Source organism: Hippopotamus amphibius, chromosome 11, assembly GCF_030028045.1.
Source record: "Hippopotamus amphibius kiboko isolate mHipAmp2 chromosome 11, mHipAmp2.hap2, whole genome shotgun sequence".
NCBI classification, from domain to species: Eukaryota; Metazoa; Chordata; class Mammalia; order Artiodactyla; family Hippopotamidae; genus Hippopotamus; species Hippopotamus amphibius.
Window position 1 is genome coordinate 36,121,312 of NC_080196.1, and position 21,589 is coordinate 36,142,900.

General features: G+C 39.9%; 1 protein-coding gene across 9 annotated transcripts in view; it reads right to left on the reverse strand.

Annotated features, from left to right (window-relative positions):
* LOC130831409 (adenylate cyclase type 10-like) overlaps window positions 1–21,589 on the reverse strand; it is a 44,867-nt gene that overhangs the window by 7,720 nt on the left and 15,558 nt on the right. For 7 of the 9 annotated variants that reach the window (XR_009048049.1, XM_057699514.1, XM_057699516.1 and 4 more), the window contains 14 exons: window positions 21,308–21,429; window positions 16,215–16,291; window positions 15,921–16,110; window positions 15,363–15,418; window positions 14,522–14,675; window positions 14,170–14,359; window positions 12,874–12,960; window positions 10,813–11,084; window positions 10,137–10,273; window positions 6,144–6,413; window positions 4,569–4,898; window positions 2,250–2,313; window positions 814–1,033; window positions 341–466 (listed from right to left, as the gene is read on the reverse strand). Coding sequence is in view for 8 of the 9 variants with exons in the window: in XM_057699514.1 (XP_057555497.1) it covers window positions 341–466; window positions 814–1,033; window positions 2,250–2,313; window positions 4,569–4,898; window positions 6,144–6,413; window positions 10,137–10,273; window positions 10,813–11,084; window positions 12,874–12,960; window positions 14,170–14,359; window positions 14,522–14,675; window positions 15,363–15,418; window positions 15,921–16,110; window positions 16,215–16,291; window positions 21,308–21,429 (2,295 nt within the window). In the remaining variant the exon portion in view is untranslated. The remainder of the gene's footprint in view (window positions 1–340; window positions 467–813; window positions 1,034–2,249; window positions 2,314–4,568; window positions 4,899–6,143; window positions 6,414–10,136; window positions 10,274–10,812; window positions 11,085–12,873; window positions 12,961–14,169; window positions 14,360–14,521; window positions 14,676–15,362; window positions 15,419–15,920; window positions 16,111–16,214; window positions 16,292–21,307; window positions 21,430–21,589) is intronic. The other 2 variants (XM_057699518.1, XM_057699520.1) reach the window with 2 other exon arrangements.

Below are 21,589 nucleotides of genomic sequence, written 5' to 3' on the forward strand. Positions count from 1 at the left end.
TGTATGCCAATGTGCAAATATGCTCCACCCGTATTATTAAGAATAAAAGTCAGATGTAGAAAAAAGAGAATGTAGAATATGATTCTATTTTGAAACTAATGGAAAACAATAATGATATGACTATGTGTGTATAGCTGGTGGAATTCACACCAAATTATTAACTATGCTGGGGGTGACACAGGATTAGTAAGCGTGCTTTCACTTTCTACATATATTTCTCTGTTTTGAATTTGAATCACATTTATAATTGCACACAAAAAACAAAGAGATTTTAAAGGAAATAACAGGGTAATCTTCAGGGAGAAATAACCCAAACTTCAAGGTTACCCTCTGTGCTTACCTCTGACTGAAGACGGCAGAAAGTGGCCTCCTCAAAATGACAGATCTTCACCTTGTGCTTTTTTAAAAACGAGAATGCTGAGGGTTGGCCCAGAAGACGGCTTGCCTTCCTCAAATAAAAGAAGGCCTCCAAACAAGACAAGGGATGGAGAAGCTGGATTAGGATTCAGATGCTGCTAAGCATGTGATTAGGGTGAGGGCTGGATCAAGGTTATGATGAATTGGAGCTGGGGCAGGATTTAGTTAGAAATGGGGAGCTGGACTGTGTGTGCAGGAGTTGGGGCAGGGCCGGCAGCACATGATGCTCCTTCACCCCCACACTCCTACTTCATGTTTTCTCCCAGAGCCCTTACAGCTCCTTTTTCTCCCACTTTCCTCCAATTTTCATTCCAGGTTACTTGACAGTAAGAAATCCCAACCAAATTCCCCCAGGCACAGGGCTCAGCTCAGGGGCAGAGAGCAGAGCTTGCTCACCATGTAATTATCTGACAGGTCCAAGGAGGCAGCGGCAGCCTCCAGCAAGTAATAAAATGCACAAGTGGTTTCTCCGATGAACAGGCAGTGCTGGGTGAGGGGCGAAAGCACTAACTTCAGGACTTCCTTACAGTGGCAGGGTTTCATGGTCAACATGTCTTTCTCAGGGCTGGTCTGAGCCAGTTTCCTGTTTACTTGATCCAGGAACTCCTCCTCTGCTCTTTGTGGAGAGAAGGTGAAGAGCTGAGAGTGGCCACACAGCAGCCACTCTTGCTGAGGTGTTACCAGGTCTCAAAGTCACTTTGTCCCAGGAAGCTTTCCTTTATAATTCATTAACTCTATGTCTATCCTTCTCCTCCTTGCTCCATCAAGTTTTAGAAGTCAGGGACCTGGTCTCTAATGGCAAAGCCCTATTCCAGAGTTTTAAAAACCTAAAGCCAATCTAAGTACCTCACAAACTAAATGGGGAAGTGACCACATCTGAAGAGTAAACTGTTACATGAAAACATAAAAATGATACAAAGCAATAAGCAATAATACAAGTATCTATTAGCACATTTGAACTCTTTCATGGCACATTTGAGTATTATTTTATACAATACCACCATCTTATCCTACAATAACCCTTACATTCAGTAGGGAAAATTACCTCCCTTTTACAGATGAGGAAACTGAAGCTCAGCGAAGTTAAGCGACTTATATACCACCTCACAGCTACTGAGTAGAACCAAAACTAGAGTTCACCTTTCTGCCTACTAGTCCAGTGCACTTTCCACAGACACCACGAGCTCAAAAGAGGTCTGATCTCTCTGAGACAGAATGACTGAAAAAAGTAGGAACTGAGGAAGACTTTGAAGGATAGTTAACATTCTGATAAGTGGAAGGATGTGGATTCCACTGGGTATTTTTAAAAGGGAGAATTGTGTGAGCAAAGATACAATAAGTGTGGGGGTAATTCATATAGAATATAGATTTTTGTTTGAAAACTGTAGGAAATCAGGTTGGATAAGTATGATAGGAAACTTGAGAATGGCTAGTGAATTCAAGATAGGAATATGTAAAATTGATAAGACAGGCATTAGAAAGCCAGGAGGTACACAGTTATGAAATGTAAAATCATTTTAATACCATCTGGGTTCAAAAGTAATTGAGAAGGCAAATTTATACCTGAAAAAAATCTGTTGCATGAACAATGCATTTGAGAGCTATTAACTAAAGTTCTTCTTAATCACTAAGAAATAATTTCCCTACAATTAACCAAAAATTGCCTTTCTGATTCTCTGTTAACTTGAATTTGGGGCTGAATACAAGAGTCATTACTCCTGGGTGGTCAGATGCCTTCCTTGTCTGCAGGTAAGGTGAGTGCCCTGGTTTAATGGTCATCTGTGTCTCAGTTTCTGGCTCCCTCCATGACCACTCTCAGCACCTTCATCTACCTGCAGTGCTCCCTTGTGAAGGCCTCCTGACTTCTGGGTGATTTTGTCTGGAACTGAAAACAGTCTGTAGGGAGAAAAAGATGATTATCTTTAATTGCTCATATTTGTATTAACTGAGAACATTTAAAATTCCTGACTACCATTCCTTTGAAGCTTAGTTCATGACCTAAATGCCTCCCCCATTATAAAAATGATAAGTAAGGTTTAATATCAGCCTTACACACAAGATTAGGGTGCTAATTTTTTTCCTTAAGTGCAATTATTTGTGATTCAAATAGTAACTCCTTTCATTCTCAAACCTCCCAAACCAATTCCTAATTCTGTTTGCAAAAATGAATAAAGAATGTATCCAACTGGTTTGATGACTAATTCTAATAGAAGAAATCCATGAATATATCTAGATGAGATTTATGACTAGATGCGAGCGAACCACAGAACCTAAGACCTAGTGAAGAAAATCATGAAGGCACATGATGCCACATCCCACCAGAGTCACAATGACCAGCAGAGGTTCTTAGCTTTACCTAGCTGGCCTTAAATAACCTTTATCCTCCAGATCTGACTCTTGCTCTGCAGCTGTCTTCTGATCAAAAAGCAAAGACTGGGAATGATGTGGAGATGTTACCTATTTGGGCTCAGGAGCACAGGTGGTGGGATTGAAAAGGAGTCTAAGAGAACTATTATAGGGAGGACTTGTATTAAATAAAAGGACTGGCTCTCTGATTAGTTAATGATGTCATACAAGGTAAGGTAAAGTAAGGCTAAGATAATTAAGGAAACTGGAATCTGGCAGCACTACTGCAATGCACAATTCTCAGGGCTCCATCATATCATAGCCTGTGTGAATAGCACCCTCTGTTGTTCATGGCCTTGCATAGAGGCCCTGGGTCTGGGAAGCCTCCTCAGGGTTCAGCTGTGCTGGAAAGGTCTTGAGCCTCTCTCACATCTAGATTGACCAGACTGTCTAATCTAAAGCTGACACCGACCTCTCAAAAACAAAAGCCATATAGGAAATATGAATGATAAGTGTGATTTCTTCATAATACCAACCAGGACATTCACTGTTACTTTCCTCTTTCCCCTCAGAAAGTACAAAAGTGCAAATGACTGCAGAGCTCATCAGCCAGTGACCAATTTCTCCAAGTCACTAGTCCACCTTCATAGAGTCATAAGCATCTTACAGCCAGAAGAGTTGTTAGGATCATTGATCAACACCTTCATTTTAGTCTTTTGCCACCAACAATTCACCATTTCTCTCATATCCCTTACCCCTGCCAACACTAATGCCAACTTCTCTTTTATCAAAGTAGAAAAGGAGAAAATTTGCCTGTCTTGACAACTGTCTTCAAATATGAAAGAAGGCACAACTCTGAAAAATGAGTGAAAAAGTTGCAGGAAGGTAGAGTTCACCCTGATGAAAGAAGCTTTCTAACAGCTACTGAGAATGAAATGGGCTGTCCTACTAGGTAAGCTAGCTGAAAATGTTAAAACAAGGAGGGTGAACTCTTGGCCCTCAGCAGTGAAATCATAGAGTCCTAACCACTGGAATGCCAGGGATTTCCCAAGGATGAACTCTTATCTGAGATGTGGTAGAGGGCTATAGGCTTTGGGGAACAACCACTAATCCAAGCTTCTTTAAGTAGCTATCTCCTACTTATCCCCCAAATCTCACTTCTGGCATTATCTCCTTCAAGGAAGAGTTTTATCTTACTCATTTCTCAGGCTGGGCTAATGGCCCCTTCTGTAGGTACCCCAACCCCTATGTAGTCCATTTTCATCATCTTTACCATGAGATACTGGAATTCTCTATTTATATGTCTGCATCACACCCCAAGAAACTGATAATTTCATTGTGTGTTCTCAACACCTAGTTGCAGCATCTGATACACATAAGGACTCCATATATGTATACTAAGCTGAATAATTACTGAGCTGAATAATTATAACAGTAAAAACAATAACTAAAATGTACTGAGCGCTAACCATGTGCTTGGCACTATTCAAAGCATGTTATATATTTTAACTCACTTAATCCTCACAACAACCCTATGAAGTGTGTATTGTTAATTTTCCTGAATTAACTGAGGTTAAGTAACTTGTCCAAGATTTCCAACCAAAACAAGTATGACTTCTAAAGTTCCTTTCAACTCTGAGATCACACTTTTCTTATTTCTGGTACTTTAGTGATAAATGGCTCTCTCCACCTACTTTCCTCTCTTAACCTGATTTCACCTTTTGAATGAAGAGCTCCAAGTACATGAATAAAGAGAAGTGCTGCCCACATGTCCTCTTTCTGACCCCTCCCCACCCCGGATTTACCTTGGGGGGAAGGCAGCTGCAATTTGTCTGTGATCACTTGTGTTAGTATTGAACCAGTATCTTTATAGCTACAGAATCGGGAGGTCCCACTGGAGCTCTTAGTAGAACAGACGGCAAAACGGTGGAAGGGGATAAAATCCCCCCCGTGACAGCTCCCACAGCGGCAGGCCAAATCTCGAAGAAAGCAAGCACATTCAAGGTGTAGGGCTGTCTGTTGTGCCTTGGGCCACAGCTCCCAAGCTGCTTCCCGCAACAGAGGCACTCCAAATTCTAGCACCTCAGTTTGAGGTAGGGATAGTTCCTCTTGTAGCCTGAGAGGACAGCCAGCATCTGAAATATAGGAAAATCTAAATGAGAATCTCCCTTAAAGTCTTTTTATGCTACCAGGTAGCAAACTCCCAAGCACATGGCTGCTGCTAGTTTATAAGAAAATTTTATTTATAATTCCTGTTTGGTATTATGGCTTCCTTCATATAAAGAATTTTATATCAATCTGAGAGTGATATTGACCACATCTAGTATAAAGTACAACACAGAAGAAATGATCAGTGGTATAGAACTACATTGGATAGATTTCTTAGTTGTTCCTCCTAAATTGAGCTTTTTTTTTTTTTTTACTACAAATTATTATAAACATCAAGTAATCAGAAAGCCTTGACTCAAATATAAGGCCCAAACATATTTCAAAGTCAAAGGGAAATATTTGTGGATTATATGTGCTTTGGGTAGCCTATGTCACAATTTTATCCTTTCACGTGGAGAATGTGAGATTACAGCTATTTAATGTATATCTTGCTTTGTTCATGTCTGTTTCAATATCACGTGTTTAACTTCCTTGTGAATTTCTAAAATTAGAAATAGTTTTCTCCTATTTTCTTATTTATCCCAAGAAACCAATAAAAGACTATGGTAATATTTTCTGAACCTGGGCTTCCCTGGTGGCACAGTGGTTAGGAACCCATCTGCCAATGCAGGGGACATGGGTTCAAGCCCTGGTCCGGGAAGATCCCACATGCCATGGAGCAACTAAGCCCATGTGCCACAATTCCTGAACCTGTGCTCTAGAGCCCACGAGCCACAACTATAGAGCCCACGTGCCACAACTACTGAAGCCTGAGTGCCTATAGCCTGTGCTCCACAACACGAGAACCACAGCAATGAGAAGCCCGCGCACCGCCAACGAAGAATAGCCCCCCCCGCTGGCCGCAACTACAGAAAGCCTGCGTGCCCAGCAATGAAGACTCAACGCAGCCAATAAATAATAAATTAAAAAACAAAAACAAACAAAACCCCAAAACCTCCTGAACCAAAAATCAAAATAAAAATACTTAACACATGGAGTTAACATGGAGCTATAATTTTTAAAATTAAGACAATTCTGAAAAATACAGGCTTTTCATTCACTATAACCATGGCTCCTCCATGATTAAAACAATAATTTCCCCAATTTCTCAGATATAAGTTTTAAGAAACTGAGGCCCATGGTATATGGTATTGATGCTCTTTCTGAACACAGATACCCTCACTCAAAGCTCTCTATTCAGGCCTGAGAACAAGGGAGCAGCTCTTCCTCACCTGACTTTCTCTTCTCTTTGGTTTGTTCAATAATCTCAATAGAGGAAGGCACTAATATTGGCTCAGCAGGAAGCTCTTGGCTCTTGTTGCACCAGCGGAGCACATGTATATCCACAAGAGCCCTCAGCACCTGAAGTAGCTTATTTTTACCCCAGCCAGGCAGGAGGTGCTCCAGCAGATCTATGTGGAAGGAGTGACCAATGACTGCAGCACACTTAACCAGCAACTGTTCCTCTGGGCTCAGTTGATCCAGTTGGTTCACTGCTATTTCTGAAGGAAAAAAAAGCAGCAATGGGAAGCTGCTGCATAACACAGGGAGATCAACTTGATGATGGCTGATGACTTAGAGGGCTGGGATAGGGAGGTTGGGAGGGAGTTGCAGGAGAGAGGGGATACGGGGATAGATGTATAAATACAGCTGATTCACTTTGTTGTATAGCAAAAACTGGCACAACAGTGTAAAGCAATTATATTCCAATAAAGAGAAAAAAAAAAAGAGGGCAATGTTGCCGCCCTGGATTCATTTTGATGATTTTTTGCTAATACCTTAAAGCAAATCAGAGAATATGACACATCCACATTTTACAGCCTATCATGTTATTCCAGTGACATGTTATTTTCTGGAATTCTTAAAAATAATAAGCTTTGTAAATACAAAAAAAAAAAAGGGCAATGAACAAGATTTCTACAAACATAGAATACACTGTGTTAATAATCTGTTCATTAAAAAAAAAAGTCTTGCTTTTTTTTTGTCCACCTGTTCTCTATACTCAGCCAAATCTCTTGAAAGAGCCTTATCTCTATGTCCTCTTTTGTCCCCATTCCTCATTCATTATTCAACCAATGATCAAGTTTTCACCACAAGCCTGAAACTGTTCCTTGTGGTCACCAAAACCTTTTGTTGGTAGACCCATTTTCTTCTTACTTTCAATTAAACATAGAGGCTGGGCTTCCTGGTCCCAGAACTCTAATTAGTATAAAGATCTTGAATTAACTCCAAGCATTTTAGTAAATCTCTCCATATTCTGACCCATATATTAAAGCAGTTGGTATTGAACCAGTAAGTCACCAAACCCCAAATCTTGGAATAATTCTAAACTTTTTCTTCTTCCTCACAACCAACTGGTCATCCACTCATTCTCTTTCTAAATGTTCTTGAATATATTTCCTCCTGAACAATTTTAGTGTAAGTAGTCATTTTCACCTGAATCACTATACCACCTTGTTTTGAACATCTACAATTTCCTCCTCATTCTTATCCCAATATATTAGCTAGTGGTAGAACTGTACACCTAAAGTACAAATATAATCATGTCAGCCCCTTCTCAAATACTTTTATAACTTCTATGGCCTTTTACAATGTAGCTTTGACCTTTCATTTAGACCAAGGCCTTGCTGACTGAACTGTTCATTTTAGCTTCCGAATTAACAAATCCCTTTCCTTCCCTGTTGACAGTACTGACCTTGGGTTAACTTTCTAGCTGTTTCCTAGGATGCTTATAAAATCAGAATGTCAGCTGAATTACCAGGTAACATTGCTATGCAGAGTGCTCCCTGATTGGAAACGGCATTTGGACTAGGAGAAGTGTGAATAAACTACAAATACCTGGTGTTAAGCCACAGCTTTGGGGTTCCTTGGCTGTAGTAATTCTTGTTAACGGGTCACAGAGTGCCTAGAAGCTACACCTATGGGACTATTATAAGAGATACCAGTTCCTTGCTGGGAAATGGGGCCATCCATCATGGTCTCATCCCATCACATGTAAGCTATTGCTTGAGGCTCCAGAGAACAGCAGTGGGAACTCCTGTGAGGGCCCCCATTGAAGAAAACTACTTGCTGCTGTTCTGCTAGAGTGCTGGGTTTCTTGATCTGCATGCTTCTAAGTTAGTAAAGTCAATGCTAAGTGTGGCCTATCACAGTTGTAGGAATATGAACTGTCCAGATGGACCTAAAACCACCAGAGTGAACAGCTTATAATAGCTAACATTCACTGACTATTTATTATATACCATGATTTATTTCCTTTAATCTTCAACTAACCCCATGAGGTAGGGGCTATCATTATCCTCATCTGAATGATGAGAAGACTAAGGCTTAGGTAAGTTTATCTAACGTTTCTCAGCCAGTAAGTGGAGGAGCCAATGGTACCCAGGTTTTTCTGGTTCTTAATTACCAATGTGTTTTGTACTGCTGTTTCACATGCATGTCTTATATTCTCAAAAAGACCATACCTGACTTGAAGACACGCTTATTCACCACCATATTCCTCAAGAAGTGTTAATAAAGTACCCTGGCCACCAAATACTTGAGTAGAACACTTAAACCCCCTCCTCATCTCTAAAGAGAACACCCCGCGTCTAGTTATGCCTACTCAGTTCTGATGGCTTTATTCCTTACCCCATCAGTCATTATAAACTTACTGTGCACTCTTTCTATGAAACCCCTGCTATGTCCCTAATACTGTCTTTTCATTAGCACCATGGATTTTCTTAAATCTCAGCAACATTATCTCTCTCCCTTGATTACTGTCTCCTCCAGCACAGGAATATGCACAAAGGGAAACTCAGGTCATAATTTTTATTAAATAACTAGAAAACTTTTCCAGGTCATCAGTCAGCCTCAAAGAGAACAGTGGGCTCACTTACATAAAACATTACTCAAGTAGCATCATGGGTCTTTAAGAACTCTTTGGGCAGTGCCAGAATTTATGTCTGGAAGGCAGGTTTCTTTCTGAATAAATGAAGTTAGCATGACAATGAGAGCTCTATACTCAATCACACACCAAATTACTAAGTGCAAAGACATCTCTAATTGATTCACTTGAGGTTTTCAAGGGGCCTGCCTTTTAATAACGGTGGAAGAAGCACTGTATCCAAGTTCACATCATCCTTGACTGTGCAGGCATAAAGTTTCTGGTCTTCAGAGCTGGCAGGAGAAATACTATACATTGTGGATTTCATGGCGTTGGCTGGACAGAAAGAAAAGACTATGACTGAGGAAAACACCATGCTCAGTGACTGTAGTTTTAAAGGCGCAAAAATATAAGAATTTAGTCAAGAAACTGAAAGGATTAAGATGAATGGAGCATACACGTGTAATGTGGTTTACCCCACCCATCCTGCCTGTTCTCCAATTTTCTCTTAGAAACGAACAACATTTTCTGTATCACACGGTATCTAACATTCTTACTCTTCCTGTTTACCTTTCAATAGCCCTCTCTTCTGTTACATCACGGCTCTCAGATGCCTTTCTCGATTTATACATACTTCTCTTTCTTCCTCCCTTCTCCCATCCCCCATTCACTCCTCAAGTCATCCTTCTCATCAGTAACGTGCAATTCTCTATTAGACTCACATGTTTATCAATCCTCTCTGATGTTTATAAATTCTATTTTCCTATCCCCACTTCCTGGGCTGCTCAAAAAGGAACTAAAGTAGGTTGACTCAATTACTTTATCTGAGGCAGGTATTTAGTGTTTTCAACAGAGCTGCATATTATTTGTATAGTACACTTAGCCAGGAAGGCCTAATCTTGCTTATAATGTCAGCAGTGAATAGGCCCACGCTTAACAAGGGCTAGGTGATCCCATGTTCAAGAATGAACTCCAGCAGGAACTTCCCTGGTGGCGCAGTGGTTAAGAATCTGCCTGCCAATGCAGAGGACACAGGTTGAGTCCCTGGTCTGGGAAGATCCCATGTGCCTCAGAGCAACTAAGCCCGTGTGCCACAACTACTGAGCCTGTGTGCTGCAACTACTGAAGTCCCCACATGTAGAGCCTGTGCTCCACAACAAGAGAAGCCACCACAATGAGAAGCCTGTGCACCAGAACAAAGAGCAGCCCCTGCTCAGCACAACTAGAGAAAGCCTGTGCACAGCAACGAAGACCCAACACAGCTATAAATAATAAAAAATAAATAAACATAAATAAATATTAAAAAAAAAATGAACTCCAGCAGCAGGACCAGGGTAGAACCCTGGGAAGCTCAGCTTACCTGAGAGGGTCTCCCACTTGCTGTTCTCCTCCTCCTCCTTTTGAAGGTCATGAAAGAGCAATATGTTCTTAGTGAGAAGGTCCAGGCATAAGACCTCACAGTAAAGGGGGTTTCCAAAGCATCTGTGGAGAAGGTAGCTGTAGAGAGGTTAGTAGCAGATTGCTGACTAAAGATGCCCATTTGAAGAGAGCCAAGCATAAAGGTATTTCACACGGAGGAGTATTTCTTCTTTTGTTAAAGTCAGTTCTTGATAATATACACTAACAGAGAGAAGCAGCAGCACAGAAATGTAAATAAAAAAAAGTTTCTGATTGGTTTTGTGATCTATTTTGGCAGTAACTTTTCTCTCAACTTTTTTGCTTCTGTTGATGTTAAAAGAAACTAATATCCCCTTGCTAAAGGGTCTGGCAGAAACTGGCCTGACCATACACAATGGACATATTAAGCAAGCTATCCAAGTCTTAATTGTCCTGCGAAAACCTGGGGGAATAGTCCAGGGAGGTAGCCCTTTACTGGGTTACTAGGAAACTGTCTATCCTTAAATCCAGTTTTGGGCCTCATCATGGTTTCTAATGCCATTCTCTCCCCCAACTCTGGTGTGAGACCTGAGCCTTCTCTTATATTATGGCACTGGCTCCTCCCTCAATGAAGTGCCCAGCTAGTCCTAGCCACTCACATCTGCAGCTCTTGGGGGATGCTCACCACCCCCAGTTCCCAACATGCCATTCTCAACAGTGAGGTCGCTGCCAGCTTCGAAACGGGCACAAGGATAGCCTGAGGGCTCTGCAGGAAGTGCTGGGCCCAGCCACACAGGGTGAAGGTAGGGGTAAATGTCATCACCATGATGACGGGCACACTGGAGAGCAACATTCCCAAAAACTTCCAGGAAGCTGCATCCATATACTGGGCCTCGTCAATGAGGAAAATCAGTGGTGCTTCCCTCATTGCCTGGAAATAACAGCAAAGAAACAATGACAACCTCTGATTAGAAATGAAGTCATCTGAGTTTCAAATCTACCATGAATTTTCCACCAACAATTTAAATAAAATGTCAATACAGGTTGGGATTTTCAAAGTAAAATGTATCCTACATCCAGGTAATATTTTACTTTATAAAGTGTAAAATGTAGTATAAAGTATAAAATATAGCCTGTATATTTCCTAAAGAAATGTACTGAGTTTCTTTGAGCAAGAAAATACTCCAACTGAAATATGAAATAAGCATCAAAATAGTCTCCAAATCAAACCTGAAGCTTTCAAATATTTCATTTTGGCAAAAGCTTCAATCTGTGTGGGAATTCATAGTATTTTTAAACCAGTAATTTCCAAATTAGGCTGCACGTCAGAATTACCTGGGAGTGCCAACTACCAATTATCATGCCCCACTCACGTAGACTTTAAAAAAATGTATTCTCTTTTATCCACATTCCCCACTCCCAATCCATTCCCCACTGCCACAGGTAACCAGGCTAATGTGTTTACCGTATTACCTTCTGCTTGTATTGTGTGCTTATAAAATGTGCAGTGTTGTTTTTATGTAAATGGTACTGTATTACAGGTCTCATTATTTCTTTTTACTCAGGATTTTAAAAATTGGTTTATAACATTATATATGCTTTATGTGTACAATATTATATTTCAGCTCCTGTATACACTATACCATGCTTACCACCAAAGTTAGAGTTTCCATCCATCACCACACAGTTGACTCCCTTTACCGGTTTTACCCTCCTCTCCTTTCCTCTGGTAACCAATACTCAGTTCTTTGTATCTATGTCTGTTTTCATTTGGTTTGTTTATTTATTTATTAATATTCCACATACGAGTGAAATTATACAGTATTTCTCTTTCTCCATCTGATTTATTTCACTGAGTATGGTACCCTCAAGGTTCATCCATGTTGTCACAAATGGCAAGATTTCATCTTTTATTATCTAGCTATTCCACTTCTGGATATTCATCTGAAGAATGTAAAAACACTAATTCAAAAAGATATATGCATCTCTATGTTCATTGCAGTGTTACTTAGCCAAAATACGGAAACAACCTAAGTGCCAGTTAGATGAATGGATAAAGAAAATGTGGTGTATATATATATATACACACACAATGGAGTATTACTCAGCTATAAGAAAAGATAAAATATTCAGGATTGTTTTCAGATCACTCTGTGTTGCTATGTTTTCATCTACTGCCTTATTGCTAACTTCTGCACTATACATACTCCACAGTGTTCATCTATGAGTTCATGCCAACACCTTGCTAACCTCCACAAACAAACTCTGCAACGAACAGACTCCCTGGAATGTATATCCAGGAGTGGAATTGCTGGGTATAGAGGATGAATGTTACTAAAATTTGACTAGAGACTTCAAGATAGCTTTTTAGAATGGTTACATCAGTTTCTCCTCATATAGATTCTCGGCTCTGTAATCCTAGGTTGGGGCCTGAGTATCTGTATTTTTATACATAGGAACCAAAATAGCTATCCACCTGCATCTAGAAATCACTGTTTTAAGTTACTAAAATTTCGTTAAGAAACAGGATCAGGAAAGAGCAAAGACCTTTCCATGTATGCTGTGCTACAGGATGGATTCAAGGTTAAAGATAGATACAAACAATGAAGATACAATAAATAGGCAGGCCAAGAAATGCCTACGTCAAGGTAAGATGTGAACAGATTAAAATGAGCATCTCCACGCATTAAGAGTTAATGGTATGTAGCAAAAGTACCCACCTTCTGAAGCACTTGAAAGAAACATGCTTTAACCTTCTTTTGTCTGGCCAGGTCATCCATGTGCGAAACTTGGAAGGATAAGGGAAACTAACCAGGAAAATTATTCACATATTATTATTCAAAATGACAATCTAATAAAAATATACAAGTTATCAAAAAGGAACAGAAGTTCTATTTTGAGTGGGAATGGGTTTCTACTGGATTGGGCATAGGGTTACAAATGCCAATCCCACATCAATATATAGTTCAGAGGGTGAGACTGAAAGTCCACTGGTGGTAAGAGGGAGAGAGATCTCCTTTCCATACCGAACTCTGGCAAACCCTTAAAGGATCATGACTAAGGAATAAAGTGACAGGTCAGACTTAGCAATGTCACTTTGGACAATTACAAACTTATACTTATTCTAAGCATATCAGAATGAATGTGCGTATGAGGCTTGTAAGAATGAACTGCAATGGACATCTCCAACACTGTGCTAGGCTAAGGCACTTGAATTACCATGGATCTGAGAGCCAAAGTGAGGCTACTCCTTGACCACTTCGGCCAGGGCCCCAGGTAAGGCCTGTGTTAAGATAGGGCTATGCTGAGGGACTGGACAGATTTTTGTTTTCTCTATTTTTCATTAGACATAATGCCCTCCATGCTGGGTAGATTAGAAGTGATGGAGGATGAATAAATGGAATTGTGGACCAGGGTATTCTTAGCCTACTCACTATTGGGTACCACATAAATCCTAGACCACTGAAAGCTTTGAGATTCAGATGCTGGTTCAAGTGACATACTACATGACCCAGGAACACAAAGGTAAAGTTAAAGAACAAAATGCTGCAACCACCTCAAGAACACATGGATATAATTGCTGGGTATGCTCATCTGGTCAGTATCACCTTGACAGATTTTAGCACTTTCACATTCACAATGCAGTCTCTTACATACTACATCCTCTAAAATTCATGCAAAAAACATATAAGGTACTACAACTGTCATTTCCCAGGTGAAAAAAATTGAGGCTCAGAGAGGCTAAGTGATTTGTGCCAAGACATACAACTAGCAAGTTTCAGAGTCAGTCCTAGAATCCACGCTTCTCAAAAAGGAGACAGCCTGGGTTCCGGTGTCAAAGACTATAAATCTCAACCCTGCCATTGCTAACTGTGTGTTCTTATGCCATATATGTATATATACACACACACATACATATGTATGGCTAAAGGGTTTTAGATTAGAAGACAATCCTGGGTCCAAGTATCCCCCCCAAATATCAGTAATCCAGTTCAGAAAGCCGCTGCCCTTGTTACCTTCACAAAGAAGAGGTCATTAAAAAGGCAGTGAAGTGGTTCCTCCACCATCCCACGGAGCTGTTCGTGGAGGCGCTCTTGCCGGGCAAGAGCTGGGCATGTATCAATCTCAAAGAAGATGGCCATGAGGGTCTGGATGGCATAGAAGTACTGCCTGGAATCTGCTTCCTTCAGCTTCAATGGCAACACCCTGGTGAATGTTACTATGGTCACTGGGAGTCCCATGATCCACAGAGAGGTTATTCGATCCACCAGCCCAAGGATGCTGTATCTAACCATGCAAGAGTCTCACTAACAAGGGGAAGGAGCCCCAAGAGAAACAGACGTTAAATCAGAAAGCAGGAGTCTTTACCTGTGCCCTTCTTTCTGGGCCAGGAAGTTTATTTCAGCCAACAGCTGACTTTTTCCATAGCCTTTCCCACCTTCATACAGAATTGCTTGTCCCTTCTTCTGGTGCAAACATCCCTGTTGTGCCACTCGGAAGGCTTCCAGTTCTTTCTCCCTGTCTGTAAAAAGACAAGTAGCACCTCACACTCCTGTGCTTTTTAGCAGACACTTACTTCTTTGAATTAATTTGTAAAGGTAATTCTCAGAATGGCTTTTTCCCCAGAATGCCCTTGACAGAACTCCATTATTTGATAAGCCTTTACATCTTTTTCCAGAAAATCAATTCCAGACTATACAGAAATGTATGCTGCACTTGGGGGCTTGCTACAGAGCCTAAAAGTAATAACATTCAGAACAACTAGGCACCACATGGACATGGGGGCTACTATATCTTCTAAGCTTTCTGTAAAAATCTCATTATAACAATTTAGTGTTCAAAGTCTGTCACTGCTATGTGAAAATAATGGACTAATGGATCTAGATAAAACAAATATAAAGATAGGAACTATATAGTGTGGGTGGAACAGTCTCGGGGCTATTGTCACTGTCTCAGGATGAGGTATTTCCCTCTAAAGATGAGAATCCTTACAAAGATTCTTAGTAAATGTTGGAACCTGAAATTTAAACATTCAACATGGAAAAGAAATGGCAAGTCCTCTTCAAAATCAACATAAATTCAATAAGGTTGCTCTCTATTTTTTAATGCAAGCTTAGAAGCATTTAGTCTCACAGTTTGCTTTTTAAATCACATTTAACCATCTACAACTGAAAAAAAAAAAAGATTTAAGGTAAAAAAGAAAACTTACCTAGCAAACAGTGATTTTTACTTCTCTTTCTGGCCAAATGTCTCATTCCAAACATTCTGGAAAAAAGGACAAAGGGGAATGTGTTAATTAAAAATAGACTGAGATAGATAGACAATACATTTTTAAAAAGACAGATGACAAGTTGTCCTTATAAATAAGTACTTTCAGACAACTAAAGAGGTCCAGAGTTCTGTATAAAAAGTTTTTAAAAAAACTAAAAAATTTTGGAAGGGGAGAAGGAGAGAAAAACTATTTATTGTTCCAGGCTCAGGGAAGTAAATAAATTGTGAAGTACACAAAGAAAAAAGAACATCTAGACTAGCGACCTATTGCTATTCTCTTCCTGTTGGATAAGTTCACTGAGGAACTAGCTAAGAGCTAAACATAAAAGCTAAAGGTCTCTGACATGAAACTTCTCTTATGACTCTTGTTCCATCAGGCCAGTACTAGAAGCATCTTTTTTTCTAATTTTTTCCCATACAACCAAGCATTGATTATTCCTATGCCCTAATTCTATAAAAGAGATGGGAGTATGAACTATCACATAAAGACACTCACATACATCTTCTATGGCCAAGGTATTCATACATCTTCCCTGGGTTGGAGATGTTTTTCATCATTTTCTCTGGGAGTTTCTTGAAGTTATAAGCAGGTAGCATAGATCTTAGATATGTTACCTCATCACAGGACACCAAACCTGGATAAGCAGTTATCATTTTTGTCACAAGGCTTACTTTTGGGCCAATAACTGTATCAGGGAGACAGTAAAGAAAAGGATGGAGAATTTTTGGATCACCTCCTCCACTTTCACCGTCTAAGTCACAGAGCTAATAGTCCAATGTCCTATTCTACCTGTATATTCGTGTCTTGCTACTGCCCCAACCATGCCACAGAATACAGGTCCATTGGCAATACTGATGGAAACAAGCCTGGGGATCAGAAAAACAACAGTGGGTAAATATGCACTCAGAAGCCTCCATGTCAGGCACTAGATCTGCCACTCCCTAGTTTTAGAGCTCAGAATGCAAAAGACCAGAGGCTGCTGTCAGTCTGTATCACACGGTGGGTACAAAGTACTGAATATTAGGGAGATAGTCAAAAGGAACAAAATGGTCCCCCTACTCTAGGAATTTTAGTTGAGGAGCTATTATTAGTAAAAACACTAAAAATACTTTGTATCTGTCAGATACTTTATATGTGCTTTTTGAAGTACTTTTAATTCATTACCTCATCTGATCAGTTGAGGGATGATTGATGACATGTGAGGTACGTAGGGCAAATTATTTAAAACCTACCTGACAAAAGAAAAAACCTGAAGGAGTTAACTTTCCCAGAGTTATATAAGAGTTTAATATTCGTACCAGAATGAGAATAAAGGCCTCCTGACTCCACTACACCATGCTGCTTCACAGAAAACCCCAAAATGAAAAGTACATCAACAGAGATCTATACATGGTTAATGGATCAAATAATGCTAGAATGTGAGAGTAAAGTTATACTCAGAATGTCAGGCTGCTGATGGAAGGCTTGCTGAGGCAAATGAGTCTTTGAGATAAATTTTTTAAAAGGAGTAATATTTTTTCATTCATGCATTCATACATGCGTACATTCACTCACTTAATAAGCTCTGAAGCATGTACAGTACCAAGTACTAGGCTAGGTGTCTAAAATACCCTACCCTGGAGAAGTTCAGTCTGGGCTGGTGGTGGAGACTGAGGGAGGTGAAGAGATATATTTGTAAGGTAGCAAGAAAATACTACATATTAGAGATCAATACAGCCAATTTAGAGAGCAAACAAAGGGATGCATTAGCTGATACTGGAGATTTGAAATAAAGTGTTCTAATAAACCACTTCCCTGGTGGTGCAGTGGTTAAGAATCCGTCTGCCAATGCAGGCCACACGGGTTCAATCCCTGGTCCGGGAAGATCCCACATGCTGCGGAGCAACTAAGCCCACGAGCCACAACTACTGAGCCTGAACTCTAGGGCCACGAGCCACAACTACTGAGCCCGTGTGCTGCAACTACTGAAGCCTGTACTCCAAGCTCATGCTCTGCAACAAAAGAAGACACTGCAACAAGAAGCCTGAGCACCACAATGAAGAGTCACCCCCGCTCACCACAACTAGAGAAAGTCCATGTGCAGCAACGAAGATCACCCCCCACCAGAAAAAAAGAAAAGAAATAAAGTATTCATAAAGGAGAGAACATATGATCAGACCTTGAAAGCTTAAGTACTGCCAAAGTAAGGCAACAGCATTCTGTCCAGTGGGAAAAGGCATAGGCTTTGGCAATCCTGGTGTTTCTGCAAAACTAAGTAGTTCAAGATGTCTAGAGCACAGAAGGTATTTGAAATAGGAAGAGGTGAAAGGAAAAGTGGTCCTACCTAGGCCATGGATGGAAAAGCACTAGAAATATGAATTATTTTTCAAAAGGGCATATACTATTCCAGGTGAGGCAAAGGCTCAAAGGTGGCAATGAACAATTCACACATAACAGAATAAGCAGATTTACTTGACTGACGTGAAAATGTGATGTGACAGATAAGAAGATATGCATCTGGAGAAAGAAGGTGCAATGAAGCATAATTAGCTTCAAGTTAAATTTACAAATAAATAATTTTCAGTTGTTCACTGAAAATACTTTTTTTCACTTGGTTATTTCATATTTTTTTCTGTTGTGCTTTATAATTCCCCCTTGCTCTTCTCTACTGTCTTTTCCTGGAGCTAGGATCGAACCCGTGACCTCTGCATTGGCAGGTGGATTCTTAACCACTGCGCCACCTAGGAAGCCCGCCCCTTGCTCTTCTCAGTGGTCCATGTTCCGGCCTTTCTAAAAAAATTTTTGAAAATGTTCTTCACTGAGGAAAAATACATGACTCACATACATAAAGTAATTTCTGGTGCTGCAAAGCTGTAATGATGAGATATGGAGACTGCACTCCCTGGGTCTCAAAAATAGCCTGGAGAGAGTCGCAAACCAGAAAAGCCTGATCAGTCACTGGACACAGGGAATCATCTTTCCTCTGTAAATGAACTGAAAGCTGAAGATATTTCCTAGACTAGAAAGAGGAACTTAGAGGATGACCCAAGGTGAACAGGGTCATTGAAAAAGGAGACCTGGATGTGGTTTTGGGTCTGGGTGAAGCTGACGCGATGCAGAGAGGCATGAGCAATAGTTATCTGCTACTGATGCCACACAGGCACCTTCTGAGACTCTGTCTCTAAGCTTGAATTACAGGTGAAGAAGGCAAGCTTCAGCATCTGGTTAGTGCAGCATTTCCCAAAATATGCTCCTTAGAACATTCATTCTTCTGGGTGTTTATAGATCTTCGTGTCTGGTGATCAAGTAAATTTGGGAAATGTTGAATAAAACAAAATATAACAAATTTCCTTGCTGTAAGACTGCTCAGAAACTTTGATGTTAATGTATATTGTGAACCTTCAAGAAGGAAATATAGTTGCATCATATTTACAACATATTTGGCCATGAAAATATTTTTTTCAGGATTTTTTAAGGGACTAATGTTCTACCAAACACACTTTGGGAAATTACTAAATTAGTAATTATCTTCAAGGGAAAAAAAGCTGGAAACTAGCTTTTAGGATCGAACATTGTCAAACTATCTGGCTTTTCAACATAACCTCTGGATCTTAGTTTCCTTAAGTTAAGGAGGCCAAATGAGATGAACTCTAAGATCTTATCTAGCTCTTCACATCTACTATATTCTAAACTAAAAAAGGCTGAAAACACCAAATTACGGTCTAAGAGTCATAGAAGACACCCTTAAAGGCACTGTAAGAATAGCCTCTAACAACCAAAGAAATGAGTATCTTATTCAGGAGTAAAGGCTAACAGCAGGACTCTTGAAAACCAGAGGTCAATGCAAAATGTGAAAACAGAATAGACCAGAACTGGAAGGAATGACTTAGCACACTCATACTGGAGATACAACTGAGAAGTAGGCTGTAGGAGTACCTGCAGATCTCACCAAGCCTGAAGGAAGTGCCATCACATATCTGCTTTGGACTAAGAGCTTGAGTATCTATGAAGCAACCGTAGCATCTTTCTTATCCATAACATAAGGAGTTGGTTCAGATAATCTCTAAGTTCCTTTTTAGTACTAACGTCCTATGAATATGCCTCTACTATGGTATCACATTATAATATATGCTATCCCTTTTGGGGAATATTTGTATTTTATAAGAGGCAGCTGTGAGGTAATAAAAGTAACACAGGATTTGAGAACAGAAGATCTGGGTTTCATTACTGGCTCTGCTACATGCTAGTAACTTCTCTTCTGTGGTCTTAGTTTCCTCATGTGTAAAAGGATACAAATGTTCACACTGGTAGCATATACTATATATATAGTATTCTAAAAATGTTAAAACATTAGTAAATATGTGATATAATTTTTATTCATCTTGAATAAGTATGGCAAGCAAACAAATCTTTGACTCAATGTTGACATTAGGAATGACTTTTTTTAATGAACAATTTACAATTAATATTTATGTTAACAAATATTTTCCAATTTTATAAAAATGCATAGACTTTAGTTTCAAAATCAACATTTTCAGTATGGGAATAATTACTGCTTGTGCCTAACTAAGATGCTATTATATACATAGGTATCCATCATAATGGGTTAGATAACATTTGAATATTTTCCATAACAGAATAAAATGAATTGCGAAACTAATTTATTTAGAGAAAGTAGATGCCCTAGGTTTAGCACCTTCCTCTCTGGACTCTAGGTTTGATCGAGCACAGGCAGACTGACCTAAAATAACAGCCAAACGATAATTGGAGTTCTATGTTGGGCTTGATGAGAGTAATATTTTGATACAGAATTTTTCCAACTGCAGGGCTATTCCTTTTGTATTAAAAGAAACTATTTGGGCAATGAAATTTATTCTACTCTTTTATGAGCATGTGTCTGCTCCCCAGTGATGATGCTTTGCAAGTATAATAGCTCTTCCAGCTCAAGACAAATATCTTCATTGTCCAGGTCTACCCATGTGGCTTCTAGCAATTCAGCAAAGATCTCAGAGTAGCAACTCAGTATCTTCTTTCCCACTGCTCTCTGCCTCAACCAACATATAATCAAAGGACCCATGGCTTTTAGGCTAATTCTTCTCTTCTATTTAAACAATTTCCAAGTTAAAGGAATAAAAGTAGATAACAGGCCAAGAATTGGCAAACTATGACCTGTGTGCCAAATCTAGTCCAACATCTGTCTTTTGTAAATACATTTTTATTACAACAGGAATGACTGTTTTTCAAATCTATTCATGTATACACTTTCCCCATAGCTTTCTAGTGAAAACAAAAAAAGGTCATTTGAAAAATTCCAATCAATCATGTCATAGTTGCATCATAGAAAATGGATTTTTCTATAACTTCATTAGGACTAGGCTTTTGTAGGTGGGAGGGTAGGGTGGATACAGAGGCAGGAGATCAGTTCAGTGTGAATTCCAGAAAAATAAATAGGACTGGGAAAGACCAAGAGTGAAAGCCAAGGAGAGCATTAACCAGCTGTGGTTCCTTCCTATCTAGGTAATTGTCCCACAATCTCTTCCCAAGCCTCCCCTCCCCATAGACAGGCAGCCTTCTCTTCACATACAGATACATTATTTGTATATTAATTTACATATTTGCTTGTTCCTTTGCAGCATTCTTGAGTCTTGCTACGTGTATTCTATACCTCCCCCTCTCCTGCCGCACTGGACGGAAACTTATATCCATCTCCCCTGAAATAGTACACAGTTCTGTACCTAGTGATTTCTTAATATATCTTGTTTTCTGACTTTCCTTAGCATGTTCCCTCCCCTTTAGGCAGACTCTGGACACCCTCAACCCCTGCTACTTGTTACTGCCTCCTACTCTGCCTGAAGAGCCCCCTGGGCCTGAGAAGCTCCTCTCTGACCCTCCTTCCTCCTCACTTGGTCTCAGCAAGATTCTCCCAGCAGAAGCTGAAGATGCTGAAGGAGCTTTCCAGGGCATGTGCACACTCATCTGGCTTCTTATCCCCAGGAAGGCCAAAAACACAGAGGAACATGCAGCCCTGAGATAGATGACAAAGAAAGAAAAGGGAAATTGACCTGTGGAAGAAATATGGCTAGGAATGTAGGATTCTATAAGATTCATGAAATGGACATTCTAGGCCACATCAACATGGAAATTTTTTAAAAAAGAAGAAGAAAAAATCTTGATTTAACTATTTA